The sequence below is a fragment of the Nyctereutes procyonoides genome, unplaced genomic scaffold (genome assembly GCF_905146905.1).
Source record: "Nyctereutes procyonoides isolate TBG_1078 unplaced genomic scaffold, NYPRO_anot_genome, whole genome shotgun sequence".
Classification (NCBI taxonomy): Eukaryota; Metazoa; Chordata; class Mammalia; order Carnivora; family Canidae; genus Nyctereutes; species Nyctereutes procyonoides.
Genome location: NW_026575124.1, coordinates 5,552,080 through 5,568,272, shown reverse-complemented (window position 1 = coordinate 5,568,272; position 16,193 = coordinate 5,552,080). Strand labels below are relative to the sequence as shown.

Genomic DNA, 16,193 nt, shown 5'->3' with positions numbered 1-16,193 from the left:
GGAAGCAATAAGTTAATAATAGAACCACAAGATTTCTTTAAATCTAGAATGATTTTGATTTTTTATATCCCTCTCATAGCAAATTTTCATTCATCAGTAATGATGTGGAAAGTATTCCGATAGGGGCGCCTGGAGGGCTCAGTTGGGTAAGCGTCTGCCTTCTGCTCAGGTCATGATCCTTGGGTCCTGGGATCCAGCCCTGCATGAGGCTCTCTTCTCAGGGAGAGTCTGCTTCTCCCTCTCCCTCCAACCCTCTTCCTCCTTGTGCTCTTGCTTGCTCGGTCTCTGTCTCTCTCTCAAGTAAATAAACTCAATTTTTAGAAAAATTAAAATAGTATGATAGACTCTAATTCAATTTCTAAACCAGGTCTGGACCGTAATTCCCATGTTTCAGACATGAAAATGTGGGTTCACAGAAGTGAAAGCTTTTCTCCAAGTCAGCATGGAAGGTAGATCAGAAAGGTAGTTCAGTCTCCAGACAATTTTACTAAATCCTCTGGATGATCTCTCTCTCTCTCTCTCTCTCTCTCTCTCTCTCTCTCTCTCTCTCTCAGCATCTCTGAGATTCTGGACAAGGTGCAAGAAGACGCAGAGGATGTCCTCTTCAGTCTGGGCTTTGGCCAAGAGGACCACAAGGATACTTCGCGGATTCCTGCCCGATTTTTCACCACCCCCTCTCAGGCCAAAGGCATTGATTTCCAGCTCTTCCTGAAGGCCCAGGTGCGGAGGATTGAGATGGAGGACCCTTGCCTCATGCTGGCCAGTGAGTGTTCCCATAGATCTCTATTTCTCTGCCATTCACGAACAGGGATCGGTGGCTCCAGATCCTACTTTCTCTCCGTCAGTTTCACTCTACACTTTGTCTCCTGTGTCTGTGTCCTGGCATCTTGTTTTCAGTAAAGATGGAGAACTTTGATGTCTGCTTCTCTCTCTTAAAGAAATAATCATCAGGAGACCTCGTACCACTATTGCTCTCTTAGGCCTTCTCCCCTTTAGTTGAATCAAATGCGAACAGTGTCTTTAAATCTTATACCTGCTTTTATTTCTCATTTGGAACAACAGAATGTTCCCCACTTACAGCCACTGTATTAAAATCATTTCCTTTTAGGGCAGCTGTTCTCAAAGTTAAATATATTAAATTGTCCATAGACTTTATAAAATATTCATATTCACAGGCTACTTTTTTTACATGAGGGAAAAGGCTCAGAAGCATTTATTTTAAACATGCACACAGGATTCTTATGTGTAATCCTTAGACCACATCCAGCAAACAACTACTTAAGCTGTCCTGATTCCATACTAAGGAAAGATATGAGAGGGTTTCTCTAGCTCGATGAGAAATAAAATATTCTCTATGTTAGAATACATTTCAAACTATAGTCTGCTACATCCCCAACATTGTGTTCCTGATAGTTTGTTTCAGATTCTTTGCATCAGATTCAACTTAAAATAAGCTTGGCAAAACTACACCCCTGAGCTCTACCTGCCGTAACAAAGATTTTGAGTTGGAGGATTTCCACGACTTTAGATGATTCTTAGGTGCACTAAAATTAGAGTGTAATTGATTGAATTCATTTTATGTGCCAGGTACAAAATTAGGTGTTAAATTCTGTAAGAACAGACTAGACAAGAGAAACATGATTCTTGCCTTTTGGAAGCTCACAGTTTTTTAAGAGATGAAAAGCACTTATCATAGTGCTTTTCAAACATGGGTGTGCATATGAATTATCAAAGGATATGGTTAAAATGCTCAAGATACAGTCTAAGATTCTACATTTATAACAAGTTCCCAAGCAGTGCCAATGTTTTTAGAGTAGGGACCATATTTTGTGATGCAAGGTCTAATAGAATGATAAAGTCATGAGTGTGAGCACATGGGGCATAGAGTTTACTTCAAAAAAAAAAGTGACATCAAAATTTCTGTACCCTAGTCCATTGGCTAGTAATTGACATTACTTCAATTTGTTATTACTCAGAAGCCTTCTAGGACCCTAAAGATTTGTTACTAAGAAAATGAGATTGGTTTTGTCCTTTTTGGGGTCATGTCTATCATCTAAAACACACAGCAGCAGAAGCCATAGTTTAGAATATAATGACAACCGAAAAGATATGTTAAATCAAGAAGTAGAAAAGTTCCTCATCCCATATGGAATTAATTTTTGGACTGAAGGAAAATGTCTGTTCAGGATGGGGAGTCAAGGAGTCAAGAAAGGGGATCCTGGGTGTGAGAACCTAAATGGGAGAAACACTGGTGGGGAAAATGACATCTTCTTCCCGAATTTTGAGCCTTAGAAAGGCTATTGAAGGAAGAGATACAAGAGGTAATTTGCCGATGGCCCTCAGATTCACCATCTTCAACCTTTGTGTCCAGGCAGGTTTAAGCAAGTGCAAACACTGGCTGTCACTGCTGACGCCTTCTTCTGTCTCTACTCCTATGTGTCTAAGACACCTGTCCAAAAGTTCACACCATCCCACATGTTCTGGAATTACAACCCAACCGATGTGCCATCTATCAGGATTCTGGCTCCAGAATCTGAACCTCACTCACCCAGAGAGCGCCTCCGGAAAGCCATATCCAAGATGTGCCTGTATACAAGCCCCAGAGATCGACTGTCATCACTCCATAATATCCCCAAAAGGAACAGTTTGGACCAAGTGGTATGGGAAGTAATGGACAGAGTGAAAGGAGAGAAGCTGGTCTTCCAGCAAGACCCTGGATTTGGGCCAGGCTCAGAGGAAGATCTTGTGCCCTTTGTCAGGGAAACAAAGCTGCCCACTTCTTCTGGTCCATGTGCCCTTTGCCCGAAAGAGGGGATGTCCACAATGCAAGCACTATCACAGACTCTGGATCCTAAACCAGAGGCAACCTGTTGCACACATTCTCTGCCCAGAGCAGATCTACAGTGGAGCACAGACCCTGCACAGGTAAAGAGAGAGCTTTGGGGTCTACAGGCCACCAATAAGGAAGTCCATAGAGCCGACGATGAGACTTTCTGGGAAAGAAAGAGCAGAGCAAGAAAGAGCTTGTTTCAAAAGAATCCCATGGGCAGGACGGTTAAGTCATTGGACCTGTCCATCAACCAGCAGAGCGAAGAGCAACCAGCCCTGTACCGGTCTCTAACCCCGCAGCTGCAGGACACTTGTGACTTGGAGGAGGTGAGTGGGTTGGGAGTAAGAGAGAGACTGGCAGAGAAAGATTCTGGATTTTTGCCTTTGGGTAAAGGGAATCCAGGCCCCTGGTCCTCACCAGATATAACAATTCTCGAATTACATTAAGAAACCTTTGGGAACAGGTTAGTAGAGATGGAGAAAGATAAATAGACTTGATTTCTTAATAGCATCCAGCTTTTCAGAGCTTTTCCATTTCCTCATCCGAGCTGATCTTCATTGGAGTTCCTCATCACACCTGGCTCTGTCATTTATGGGATCCACACAAGAGTACGAATAGAGGTTGGTTATACACCATGCGAAATGCTATTGAATAAAATATGGTCTCTTCCACCTTAATAAATATGTAACCATAAATACATGGAAGCCCAGGTTCAAATTTAATATTCTCAGACTCTTAAGACTTCTGTGCAAGAACATGGCAGCGTGAGCAGAGCCACTCCCCGGCTCTGGCTTGTCCTCTTCTCTTCCCACGCCCAGATCTGCCCTAAGCCATAAAGGACTTTGCACAGAAGTGTGTGAGCACCTGGCCTGCATATCCAAAAGCCACACACCCTCTACGCACACAAATAGCCTTCTACTGGTCATCGGTCATGCCTGAGGGTGCATACACTAGTAGAGAGGTTAACCCTTTAAGACAAAAGACACCAAACAAAAGCAGTGCAATTGCCTGAGGCAGACTTAGAAGCATCTCAGCAGCGTATTTGGGTATCCTGTGCAACTAGAGCATGTTCTAGAAGGGGTAGTGCAGGGTCCAGGTGTGCCCATTCTGTTGGCCCACCCGCTCTTCATCCTGTGGACTCTCGAGATTCCTCTGGTCTGGGACTATTTGCAGTACTGCCATCAAGTGCTGAGCTCTCTTACAAAAAGATCTCAGATCCTTGCCACCAAGAGAAGCTGAGACGATTTATAATATTGTTTACATACATGTCACCTACCACTGGGCATGGAGCTGCACCTCAGCTCCTGACTTCCTCACTACCACACATTCCTGCCGCAAGAGAAGAAGCCGAGTCTCCCAAGTACACTCAGCCTCTTTCCCCTACAGCCACCTGCCCTCTGAGACTTTTCCCCACTGGCCCTGAGTTCTGCTGGGATCTTGGTTACAGGTGCACAGCCACGGTGAGAAGGAAGAGCTGCTGGCCCGATGCTCCCAGACACCTCCACCTGCACCAGACTTCTGCTAACAAAGACTCAAAAAGTAAGTAGGTCTCTCTCTCTCCTTTCTTTCTCTCCCCCTCCCACCCTCCTTCAGGCAGTGATTCTCAAACCTGGCTACATACTGCATTTATCCAGGAAGATTTTTTTAAATACCCACAACCAAGTGCCCCCTCATCCTGTGATTCTGACTTAATTGATATGGCATGGAAAGCAGTGCCTGATTTTTTTTTTTTTTGTTTTTGAGCCCCTCAGGTATTTCTATTATGGCTGGTTAGATACTTCTCTAGATTAGTGGTTCTCAGACGTTAGCATCACCCGGTGGGCTTGTTAAAATGCAGATGTCTGGGCCCCAAATCCCAGTTTCTGATTGAGAAACCCTCCACAGGGCCCAAGAATTTGCTTTTCTAACAAGTTCCCAAGTGATACTGATGCTGTTGGCCTGGCAATCACAGTCTGAGAAGTGTTCTAGGGTAAATTCTGTATTGCCTTAATATTCGGAGTGTAGCCTGCAGACCAGCAGCATTAGCATCACTTGGGATTTTGTTAGAAATGCGGAATCCCAGACCGCACACCCGAATTAAGGTATCACAATTTTATCAAGATCTTTAGGTGATTTATTTGCATGTTGAAGTTTGAGAAGCACCGCTATAGTTTTTTAACAGGCGAGAACCAACCGTAAAGAGCTTCATCCCAGCTCCTGCTTATAGAGACATTCTAATCAGCCTACATCACCACGTGGGGAAAACCCCAGGTATCTCACAGCCATGTTCCCTTAGGCTTTGAGTTTCTTCCTGCAGTGAGGGTTTGATGTCCTTCGCTCTCCTTCCCTTGTTAATTAAGGAAGGACAGTGAATAACCACAAAAATGGTTACTGCAGTTAAAATGTCTTTCCATACGACTTTTGTGCATTATATCAGAGGTATCCCTTATACCTTCGGATATTTTGGCTGAAGATTTATTATTTAAACTAAGTATAAATGCAGCTCCTGTAGTTTTTGTCACCTATCCCCTAGTACCACAGAGAAGATGGCATCAGGAGTGAATGAACGATTGAATGTATGAATGAATGAATAAATAAATGCTTTTTTCCAAGATAGTAGAAATTGATATCCTTCTTCAATCAAGTCAATGAGTCTTGCTTAGAGTTCCCTCAATTTCAAATGTCTTAGTTTACCATACTTCCTGGACCGATAGTTATTTTGGGTGAATACTCTAAAGCTGCAGTGTTGCTTTTCCAGAATCTCAAAGATCTTTACAATTCTAACTCTTTTAATCTTCATTCTCAGTGATTTTAGGGCCCTAGTCACTCTTCTTTCTATTTATTTATTTATTTATTTATTTATTTATTTATTTATTTATTAAACAATTTTTATTTTTATTTTTTTAAATTTTATTTATGATAGTCACAGAGAGAGAGAGAGAGAGAGAGAGAGAGAGAGAGAGAGAGGCAGAGACATAGGCAGAGGGAGAGGGAGAGGGAGAAGCAGGCTCCATGCACCGGGAGCCCGATGTGGGATTCGATCCCGGGTCTCCAGGATCGCGCCCTGGGCCAAAGGCAGGCGCCAAACTGCTGCGCCACCCAGGGATCCTTCTTTTCTTTTTAAAGGTTTTATTTATTTATTTTTTCATGAGAGACACACAGAGAAAGAGAGAGGCAGAGACACAGGCAGAGGGAGAAGCAGGCTCCCTACGGGGAGCCCAAGATGGGACTCGATCCCGGGACCCCAGGGTCACGCCCTGGTGCTAAACAGCTGAGCCACCCAGGGACCCCTCTCTTCTTTCTCTTTTACTCATTACTTTCATCTCCAGGTATTTAAATTATATGTATCCAGTAGTCACTTACAAAAAAGCTAAATATCAGAAGGCAGCAATATCTTTTATACAGTTGGGTAAAGTTTAGGATAGGAATCGGGCAGCCCGGGTGGCTCAGCGGTTATTTATCTTATACATGTAATCATTATATAATTATATCATATATATGGACTAGGCATTTATGTAGAGTTTAACACCTTACAGGGAATGTGTCAGAGTAATATAACATATCATCATAGTAACAATGATGTTGCCGCAGCTGCTGCTGACTTTAGAAAAAGTAATCATGGGCATAAAATATTTAGAACAGTGATTCTCAATCCTACAAGTTTTTTTAGTTGCTATTTCCTAGACTTCAACCTATAGATTTAAATGCAAATCTCTAGGGTTTGGGCTTGGGCATCATTTTTTTTTTAAGATTTATTTATTTGGTTTTTTTAAAGATTTATTTATTTATTTATTTATTTATTTATTTATTTATTTATGATAGAAGCAGGCTCCATGCCTGGAGCCTGACGTGGGACTCGATCCCGAGACTCCAGGATTGCACCCTGAAGGTGGTCACGCCCTGGGCCCAAGGCAGACGCTCAACCGCTGAGCCACCCAGGGATCCCCATCATTTGTTATTCTTCTCTTAAAACTTTCGTATTGCTGCACAGCAAACCACCCAAAATGCAGTGGTTTAAAGAAAAAGTTGTTTCGTTTTTGTCACTATTTTGTGGGTTTATGAGAAGGTTCTTCTGCTTGTCTCACTTGGGCTCAGTTACGCAACGGCTTTTGGCTATTTGGCTGGCCTGGACTGAAAGGTCAAAAATGGGCTCCCCCAGATGTCTGGGACCTTGGTGTTGACCGTCAGGGGGCACGCTGTCCGTGTGCTGAGTTATTCTTTGGCAGGCTAGCTGATGGGTTGTCTTTCTTATGTGGATGTTCAGCTAAAACTGAAATTGCACCGCTTCTTTTTGTGGGTGTGTTGCAAGTTTCACCATGTCCCCTCTACTACATTCCTGGTTAAATCAAATCACAAGGCCAACAGAGGCTCCAAGGGAAGGAAAACAGACTACTCCTTAACAAGCATGGCAAGGCCCTATTGCAAAAAGGCATGTGGAGTGGGAAGGTTGTCCTGCCATCTTATAAACAGTCCAGCACAATCACATGGACTCCACTGAATCATGCGGGTTGAGAATAACTGCTTCAATCAAAGGGCTTTACCCTCATATGTCAAAGATGCGTTGAGGGTAAGCTTTCATGCTACAGCTCATCCAGACTCAGCCACGGCATAGGAATTTGAAAAGGAAATTAACTGGTAGGCTTACCAATTTAAAATAGAAAATGTGGAGTATATGCTCCACAGTTAGGTTTCTTTGCCAATAACTTCATTTACTCTAAAATGCAAAGCGTCACTCGAGTGTTACTTGTCCAGCAGATGTCAGCCTCGCACAAGATAATGCCAAGATGTCCGCCAAAGGAAACTGGGTCCTTCAGTGTATGGAAAGATTAGAACAGAAATTTCCAGGGAGAAAGTATTGCTAGGAGCTACACATTTTGGATAAGGAGCTAGATTCCACCTTCTGCCAGGGTCAGGAGGCCTCATTACAGCACAAGACGTTGCGGTTAGAAATGCTGTACCTCACTTTTTCTAAAGCGTGCAATTTTCCACATTTTAATATCTCTAACAATTGGCAATATCACCCAATGTCTCTATTTTTTTCCCCTCCTTAGTGAAATGTAAGAAAATTGAGCCTTACAAAAGATGATTTATCAGATTGGATGAAAGACAGTAACTCTCATGAGGAAATGATTTTGCGGATTTCCCTTCTGTGATTCACTAGAAGACTAAGAGATCTCTTCTTCACTGACACAGTCTTTGACTGAATCAGGGGGTCACCGTGGGTCCCAAATCTTCCATACACTCCTTTAATTATCTTTTCTTGCAAAGCTATGAATTATCTCTCTTGATCCACTCCTGTTTCATCCTTTAAGACATCACAGAATGGGGGGATCCCTGTGAAAGCACCTGAGGACTACCAAGATTAAACACTATGTGATAAATATGGAAAAGGGGAAAGTCACTCACTACCATCAAAGGCAGAGTGAGCTGGGCCAGTTCCTCAGATCGAATGAGAGAGAAGTCCTCCTCCAGGGTCTGTAATTACCTCCAGGGATTAATGATCTCCCAGAAGCTGTGTATCAAGCCCCAAGTGTTCACCTACTACTTGTCATCAGGCATGAGAGGGGTGTCAGCAAGGGTTGGAAGGGGTAGCAGCACCCAGCCGGCCATGGGGTCCAGCTGTATAGTCCTCACCGTTGCACAAAGAGACTCAAAGAAACAAAGGGAGTTGAAATCCAGCTCTGCTGTGCTTATCACCCAAAACCTCAAAGATCTTCATCTTCTAAAAGGCTGTTCCTTTTCCTTTCTATCTAATTTACATAAGGTAAGTGCTTTTCTGTAGTTACCCCAAGGGGACCTTCCATTAAAAGAGGATCTCCTCCCCGGCTATCAGTTTTCTTCCCTTCCACCCTCTCATTTAGTCTCTGCCAGAGAAGAAGTCTTAATCTTCCTCCCAAATCCTCATCATTCCTCATAATTTGTACCACACTCAACAATGTCAAATGCAGAGCCCGTTCTATTAGTGTCCCATTGCTGAAATTGAAGCTGTTTGACCTTTATCAAATTTATAAGAGGCAGGGCCAAGGTTTTTTTATTTTTATTTTTTATTGGAGTTCAATTTGCCAACATACAGCATAACACCCAGTGCTCATCCCGTCAAGTGCCCCCCTCAGTGCCCGTCACCCCAGTCACCCCAACCCCCCGCCGTCCTCCCCTTCCACCACCCCTAGTTCATTTCCCAGAGTTAGGAATCTTCCATGTTCTGTCTCCCTTTCTGATATTTCCCACTTATTTTTTCTCCTTTCTCCTTTATTCCCTTTCACTATTTTTTATATTCCCCAAATGAATGAGACCATACAATGTTTGTCCTTCTCCGATTGACTCATTTCACTCAGCATAATACCCTCCAGTTCCCTCCATGTTGAAGCAAATGGTGGGTATTTGTCGTTTCTAATGGCTGAGTGATATTCCATTGTATACATAGACCACAGCTTCTTCATCCATTCATCTTTCGATGGACACCGAGGCTCCTTCCACAGTTTGGCTATTGTGGACATTGTTGCTATAAACATCGGGGTGCAGGTGTCCCGACGTTTCACTGCATCTGGATCTTTGGGGTAAATCCCTAACAGTGCAATTGCTGGGTCGTAGGGCAGGTCTATTTTTAACTCTGAGGAACCTCCACACAGTTTTCCAGAGTGGCTGCACCAGGTCACATTCACACCCACAGTGCAGGAGGGTTCCCTTTTCTCCGCATCCTCTCCAACATTTGTGGTTTCCTGCCTTGTTAATTTTCCCCATTCTCACTGGTGTGAGGTGGGATCTCATTGTGGGTTTGATTTGTATTTCCCTGATGGCCAGTGATGTGGAGCATTTTCTCCTGTGCGTGTTGGCCACGTCTATGTCTTCCTCTGTGAGATTTCTGTTCATTTCATGAACTTCTGCCCATTTCATGATTGGATTGTTGGTTTCTTCGCTTTTTGATGCTGTTTGTTTCTTTTGCCAGATCTGAGGTGGCACAGGCTAACATATATCCTATTTGCAAAGTGATCATATCTAGAGGTAGGAGTTGGATTTTATGGACAACTCTGCTGGTGGCAGTGCAGGGGGAGGACAGCCAGGATTATGTGGGGAGGCTGGTGCAGAGCATAGGATAAAGAAGGGAACTAGTCTTAAACGGTCCCAAATAGCAGGTAATTCAAAGCTGTCTGTTGGTACTTAGTGGAACTTAACATGCCACAGGGACATAGAAAAATGGACTTACCAGAGTATGACATGTCCAGATGAATCTGGACACATGAGTAAAAGTCAAACAGGGGAAGAATGGTGGGGCAAAGTAGAAGAAGAAGCAATAAGATACTGATATACTAAAGGCAGTAGAGATAAGCATGTTCAAAGGCAGAGAGAAATGGAATATCATAAAACCTTCAGAAACTACACCTTGTGCCGTTTGGGAGAAAGCGGATATGTGGGAGATAAAAATTAAGAATAGGAAAGATAAATAGAGATTAGATATGAGCACTGGGTGTTATTCTATATGTTGGCAAATTGAACACCAATAAAAAATAAATTTATATAAAAAAAGGCATACAGGAGTAAAAGTTTAAAAAAAAGAAATTAGATACGAAACAAAAGTCTTCAATGTTATTTTAAGTGTTTTGATTTAGTCTAGAAAGGTAAAGAGCCACTTAGAAATGTACAAAAGAAGTTATATGATTAGATTTATCTTTTAGAAAGCTCATTCTGGTGTAAATATGGGAAATGGATGGAATAAGGAACCAGTGCAGAAAGAAAAAATCATCTAAAAGCTTACCACAAAAGACAAAGGAGAAATGTGACCACCAGAAATAAGACGAGCATACTAGGAATGGAGAGGAAGCGTGACACCCTGAGATATTTAATGTGCCCAATGGCTAAATCAAGGATTGATCAGACTTATGTTTGAGGGGTGGAGGGAGGAAAAGAAAAAAAAAAAATGGGGAAATTTCCAGGTTTCTTCTTGAATGACTAAGTGAATATTGAGTCCTTTTATTAAGAACAACATACAGTAGAAATAGCAAGTTAAAGGCAAATATTTTAAAGTATAATTTTCAAAAAGGCAAAATAATGACTTGTGTTAATATAAGACAAACATATTCAAAGATTTTATTCAACTCATCAATTAATAAGAATTCCAATAATGGGGGATCCCTGGATGGCGCAGCGGTTTAGAGCCTGCCTTCGGCCCAGGGCGTGATCCTGGAGACCCGGGATCGAGTCCCACGTCGGGCTCCCTGCATGGAGCCTGCTTCTCCCTCTGCCTGTGTCTCTGCCTCTCTCTCTCTCTGTGTGTCTTTTGTGAATAAATAAATAAAATCTTAAAAAAAAAAAGAACTCCATAATGTATTTGAATTGGTCCAAAGCGTATTTGAGAAGTTAGTTATCAACAGACACCTGAGTCAGCTACAAAACTAGTCACCAGCAGCAACACCATCGACGCTCATCTCTGAGATGATCGTTTACACCAGAAATAAAGTACTTGCATCTCTACTCAACGTAAATTTGTGAGGTGACCCCTGCCCAACAAAGTAGTAAAATAGCCTTGGAAAGAGAAACTCTCGCACTGCTCCCAGTTACCAAAATATGGTAATCTTGTTTGTCTATTTTCAAGTCTAGAATAATCGGATGAGTTGAGATTGAGATATGATGAGTTGGAGGCGGTTCTGAGATACTAAGAATAGAGAAGTCCCTGAGGCAGCTGGGTATACGAGCTTAAGGACAGAGTTTGTTGGAATTCCAGGCTTCCTTATAACAGGTGAAGACACGAGAAATAGCAGTTCACTTAGGGAAAGTATGCAGAGACAGAAGTTCAAGTGTAAAAGGAAACCTTAGAAAGAGCAATATTTAAAAATCAATCAAGTACAAGATGTTCACAAAAGAGTAGCTATAGGGGTTGGAAAAAGAAAGTTTCAAATAGAAGCCAAGTGAGATATGGTTCAAGAAGGAGGGTATATTCTCCAGTAACAAACGTCATAAAATATCCAGCAGGAAGGAGAATGCACGGATATCACTGGATTTGCAACTACACAATGATTAGAAATATCAATAAGAATAACACCCAGTGCTCATCCCGCCAAGTTCCCACCTCAGTGTTATTCTATATGTTGGCAAATTGAACACCAATAAAAAAATAAATTCATAAAAAAAGAAAGAAATATCAATAAGAACATTTCTATTTATATGACAGGGATTTAAAATATTAACGTGAAAACTAAGAAGTTACGCAAATAAAGTAGATAAAGGAATCAAGAGACTCTAAAGAGTGTTCTGGTTTTTTCTAGGATGGGAAAGGTTTAAGCATATATATTTGCTGAAGGGGAGGAACCCATAGGGTGGGGGAGGTCATGGTTCAGGAAGGAAGAGAGAATGATGCTGTGAGGTCATTGGAAAATTGGAATGAGTTGAGATCCAATCACTTTTAAAGACTTAATTTAAAAATATACAGAAAGTCACTGATTCATTAGTTTTCTATAATACCCAGGGCTCATTATATCATGTGCCCTCCTAATAGGTAAGAGGTTTCTTTTTGGGGTGATAAAAATATTCTGGAGTTGATGGCTGCATAATTCCACGAATCTACTAAAAACAATCGTACACTTTTTAAGGGATTTTAAAGGTGAATTTGATGGTATGTAAATTATAGCTCAATAAGGCTGTTACAATAAAAAGAAAAAAAAAGGAAAAAATATATATATACATAAAGTGCTTTTGGAGGGTCTAGCCGTGAAGCATACATACAAATCTTTATCTGAGATTAGAGGAAAGGAAAAAGGACAAGCGTGAACACAGTTACATTGGTCACCCGGAGAAGTCAAGACATTTCTGCCTAAAAAAAAAAAAAAAAAAAAAAAAAAAAAAGACATTTCTGCCTATCGGTCTCTCTCTTTTTCCTAAAAAAAAAAAAAAAAAAGGGTCACCCCTAAACAGTGTGAGACAGGGAATTTGAAGACAACAGTAAAGGTCTGAGGTTGTTACTATGAAAAATAAATAATGAGAAATGTTTACTATAGAAACACGTATTAATAGTTGAATAAATGTATAATATTAGGGCTCAGCTCAAGGCACAGAATATGGATTAGTAGGATTTAATAATTTTCTCCAGGGGCGCCTGGGTGGCTCCGTTGGTTAAGTGTCTGCCTTCGGCCCGGGTCATGATGTCGGGGCCTCGGGTCGGGCCCTGCTCAGCGTGGAGCCTGCTTCTCCCTCTCCCTCTGCTCCTTCCCTGGCTCACGCGTGTGCTTGCTCCCTGTCTCCCTCTCCCTCTCAAATGAAGAAATAAATACAATCTGTCTAAAAATAATCATTTTCTCCAGCAGTGTTCAGTGATCCACATAAACGAATAAGGATAGAAGTATTGCTTTCTAAGGATAAAAGGATAAGAAGTGAACCCTTCCAGGCAGGGTCCGCACTTCACGGCGGGCAGAACAGAAACAGTCACATGAGGGTTTCTGTTGCTGCTGCTGCTGCTCCAGCTGCTCCAGCTGCTGCTAATCCCCCTGAGTGTGGCTTGCACTAGCGAGAGACATTTCAACAGGTGGGGCAGGGACGCCTCTACCAACCCCAGTACCCAGAGTTGTCTCGAAAATGGATGATATGTTTCTTTTTATTCCCATTACAGGCTTTCCACGCCACCATACGTGCTCTGAGAGCAGTGGCTTCAGAGAAGAGCCCAATGCCCACGTCCCATTGCCCCCAAGACCCAGCTCCTGCTCCCCGGCCCCACAAACCCCTGAACACGGTAGGAGAAAGGCAGCAGGTGCATGGGAAGAAAGACCGGCCGGACAGACCTGGAATCTCTGCCCTGAGCCTGCGGTAAACTGCATGCCCAGGGAAAGACCCGAGGCACGTCCCTTCATTCTTCTGTGCATTGGTTTCTCTACCATGTGGGTATTAGCATACACAAGGTGGACCGTGGTGAACTAGACACAATTTTCTCCCAAGCTCTGATACTGCGTAGGGCAGTTAGAGGATTTAACGATGGTCAACTTCGGAGAACAAGGAACAATATTGCTACTGGAATATTCTTGGACTTAAGCTAAATGAGGAAGGAGAAATCCCACCTTCAGGCTCTGAAACCTTGGTGTACCTGGCACTGGGGCTCCCAGGAGCCTCTACGTATCCTCCGCGTCTCGAATTAAATTCCAGAAAGTCTCCCACAACACCAGAGTCCTGTTTTTCTGGAAGCCTCTCCCTTATCCCAAATTTCTCCCTCGATGTCAAATTTTGCATCTTCATAGAAGAAAAAAAAAGATGAGTGGGGATCAGGGTTCCTCCTCTTGGCCGTTGCAAAAAGAAATCAGTATTTTCTGCTGGCAGAAAACAAAATACAAATAAACTTAAAAACAAACAAACAAAAAAAAAACGTTGGCGTGTTTTAAAATAAATAGCAGTTGTGGTTTGGGTCATAGGGAAAATATTTTGTTGGCAAACAGGCCTTGAGCACCTACGATACTGTACCAGGCAGCACGTGTACAGAGCATCTTAGACCCGTTCTAAGTTTTTTGTAGACTAGGAGAGGTCTCACACGCACACACACTTCCAGTAATGTATTACTCAGCTGCCTAATAAGTTGCAAGATAGCAAAGACCAGAAGAGAGGGATTTGAGGGAAAGCATAACCACTAGTGTCAAAGAAAAAAATCATCTACCAGATAGGATGAGCACGCAGAGGTTGATTTTATTCCAATAATATCGCCAACCGGAGGGGAGAAAGCACGGAGCGTTGACCAAGTCTGGTTGTCCAGCTTGGGACGAAGAAGGAACTAGAGAGTTTAGGGGCTGGGCTGGGGAGCTCTTAGACCCCCTGTGTTTGCTGACTGGCCTTATCTAGAGGAAAAGTAAGCTTCCTGGCATATTTTTCTTTCTTTCTTTCTTTTTTTTTTTTTTTTTTTTAAGAATTTATGTGTTTGACAGAGAGAGCAAACAAGTAGGCCGAGCAGCAGGCAGAGGCAGCCCTGCAGGGAGGGCTGGATCCCAGGACCCCGCGACCACGACCTGGGCTGAAGGCAGACCCTCCACCCCCTGAGCACCCCCTACCCCAGGAACCCCACTTTCTGGCCATTTTGTAAGACTAGGAGCTAAGGGCCCAGCTTAAGGTAGGCTCCTTCCCTTCCACTGAACTTGGGAGATAAAGGCCTATCTTCTTTGATTACATTTCGGAGAGATGATTCTCAGTTCCTAGAGAAACGCTTGCCCGGGTTGTAGAATTGGGATGAGGCTGGGAGAAGATTGGTAGCTCAAAGGGTCTGAAGAAGGATTTATAGTACGTGCTTTTTAAATTAAAAGCTGTAAGAAAACAGAGGTCGGGGCCTAGCGTCGCTGGGGGTTGGGGGGAACCTGTGCAAACCGTGGTCCAGCTGAAGTGAACGTTGAGGCCATCTCGGCCATGAGAGAGAACACGAATCTGACATTATCTCATGTGAAAGAGCCTGAGCAACAATATATCTGAACCCGTCTCATGGAGGAGTTGGGTTGGCGTGGCAGGAAGGGGCAGCCCCCACGCTCAGCGTTGCCAGGTTCCTTACGGGGGAACTGAAGACCTGTGCAAAGTGTGTGTGGCTGGAGGTGCGCTCGCCCCCTGGGGCAGGATACGGGCAGGACAACGTCCTCAGGTCCATGTCTCCTGGATCCACATAGACCGTCACTGAGGAGAGAAGAAAACAATGCATTTGCCTCCTGGCCCCTGCCTGGGCGGGTTCCCAAGGACCTTGGCCAGTAACCAGAACCCTTTGGGGAACACTCATTACTGGTCTGGGGAACAGAGGCACCCCTGCTCCTCTCTCGGCCTGGCTCTCTCCAGCACCTGCCGCGCTGCAGTCCTCCTGCTCCCGACCCAGGTACCAGGCGCCAAGCCCGCATACCCGCATCCCCCATCCCCTCATCCCCTCATCCCCGCATCCCGCATCCCCTCATCCTGCATCCCACATCCTGCATCCCGCATCACCTCATCACCGCATCCCTGCATCCCAGCATCCCCACATCCCCACATCCCCTCATCTCAGCATCCCCGCATCCTCCCATCCCGCATCCCCACATCCCGCATCCCTGCATCCCTGCATCCCCACATCCCCGCATCTCCGCATCCCTGCATCCCCACATCCCCGCATCCCTGCATCCCCTCACCCTGCATCCCACATCCTGCATCCCGCATCACCTCATCACCTCATCAGCTCATCCCTGCATCCCAGCATCCCCCATCCCGCATCCCTGCATCCCCACATCCCTGCATCCCCGCATCCCCACATCACTGCATCCCCACATCTACTGCAACCCCGCATCCCCCATCCCCGCATCCCTGCATCTCTGCATCCCTGCATCTTCGCATCCCCCCATCCCGCATCCCCACATCCCCATATCCCCCCATCCTGCATCCCTGCATCCCCGTGACGGGACAGGGCTCCAGACCC

The 16,193-nt window shown here is 44.0% G+C and overlaps 1 protein-coding gene across 1 annotated transcript in view; it reads left to right on the top strand.

Moving 5' to 3' along the window:
- The window catches only part of TESPA1 (thymocyte expressed, positive selection associated 1), a 36,532-nt gene extending 22,649 nt beyond the window's left edge, over positions 1-13,883 (top strand). The window contains exons 8-11 of the mRNA XM_055337224.1: positions 555-763; positions 2,372-3,156; positions 4,278-4,369; positions 13,407-13,883. Coding sequence (XP_055193199.1) covers positions 555-763; positions 2,372-3,156; positions 4,278-4,355 — 1,072 coding nt within the window. The 3' untranslated portion in view covers positions 4,356-4,369; positions 13,407-13,883. The remainder of the gene's footprint in view (positions 1-554; positions 764-2,371; positions 3,157-4,277; positions 4,370-13,406) is intronic.
- The last annotated feature ends 2,310 nt before the right edge of the window (positions 13,884-16,193 follow it).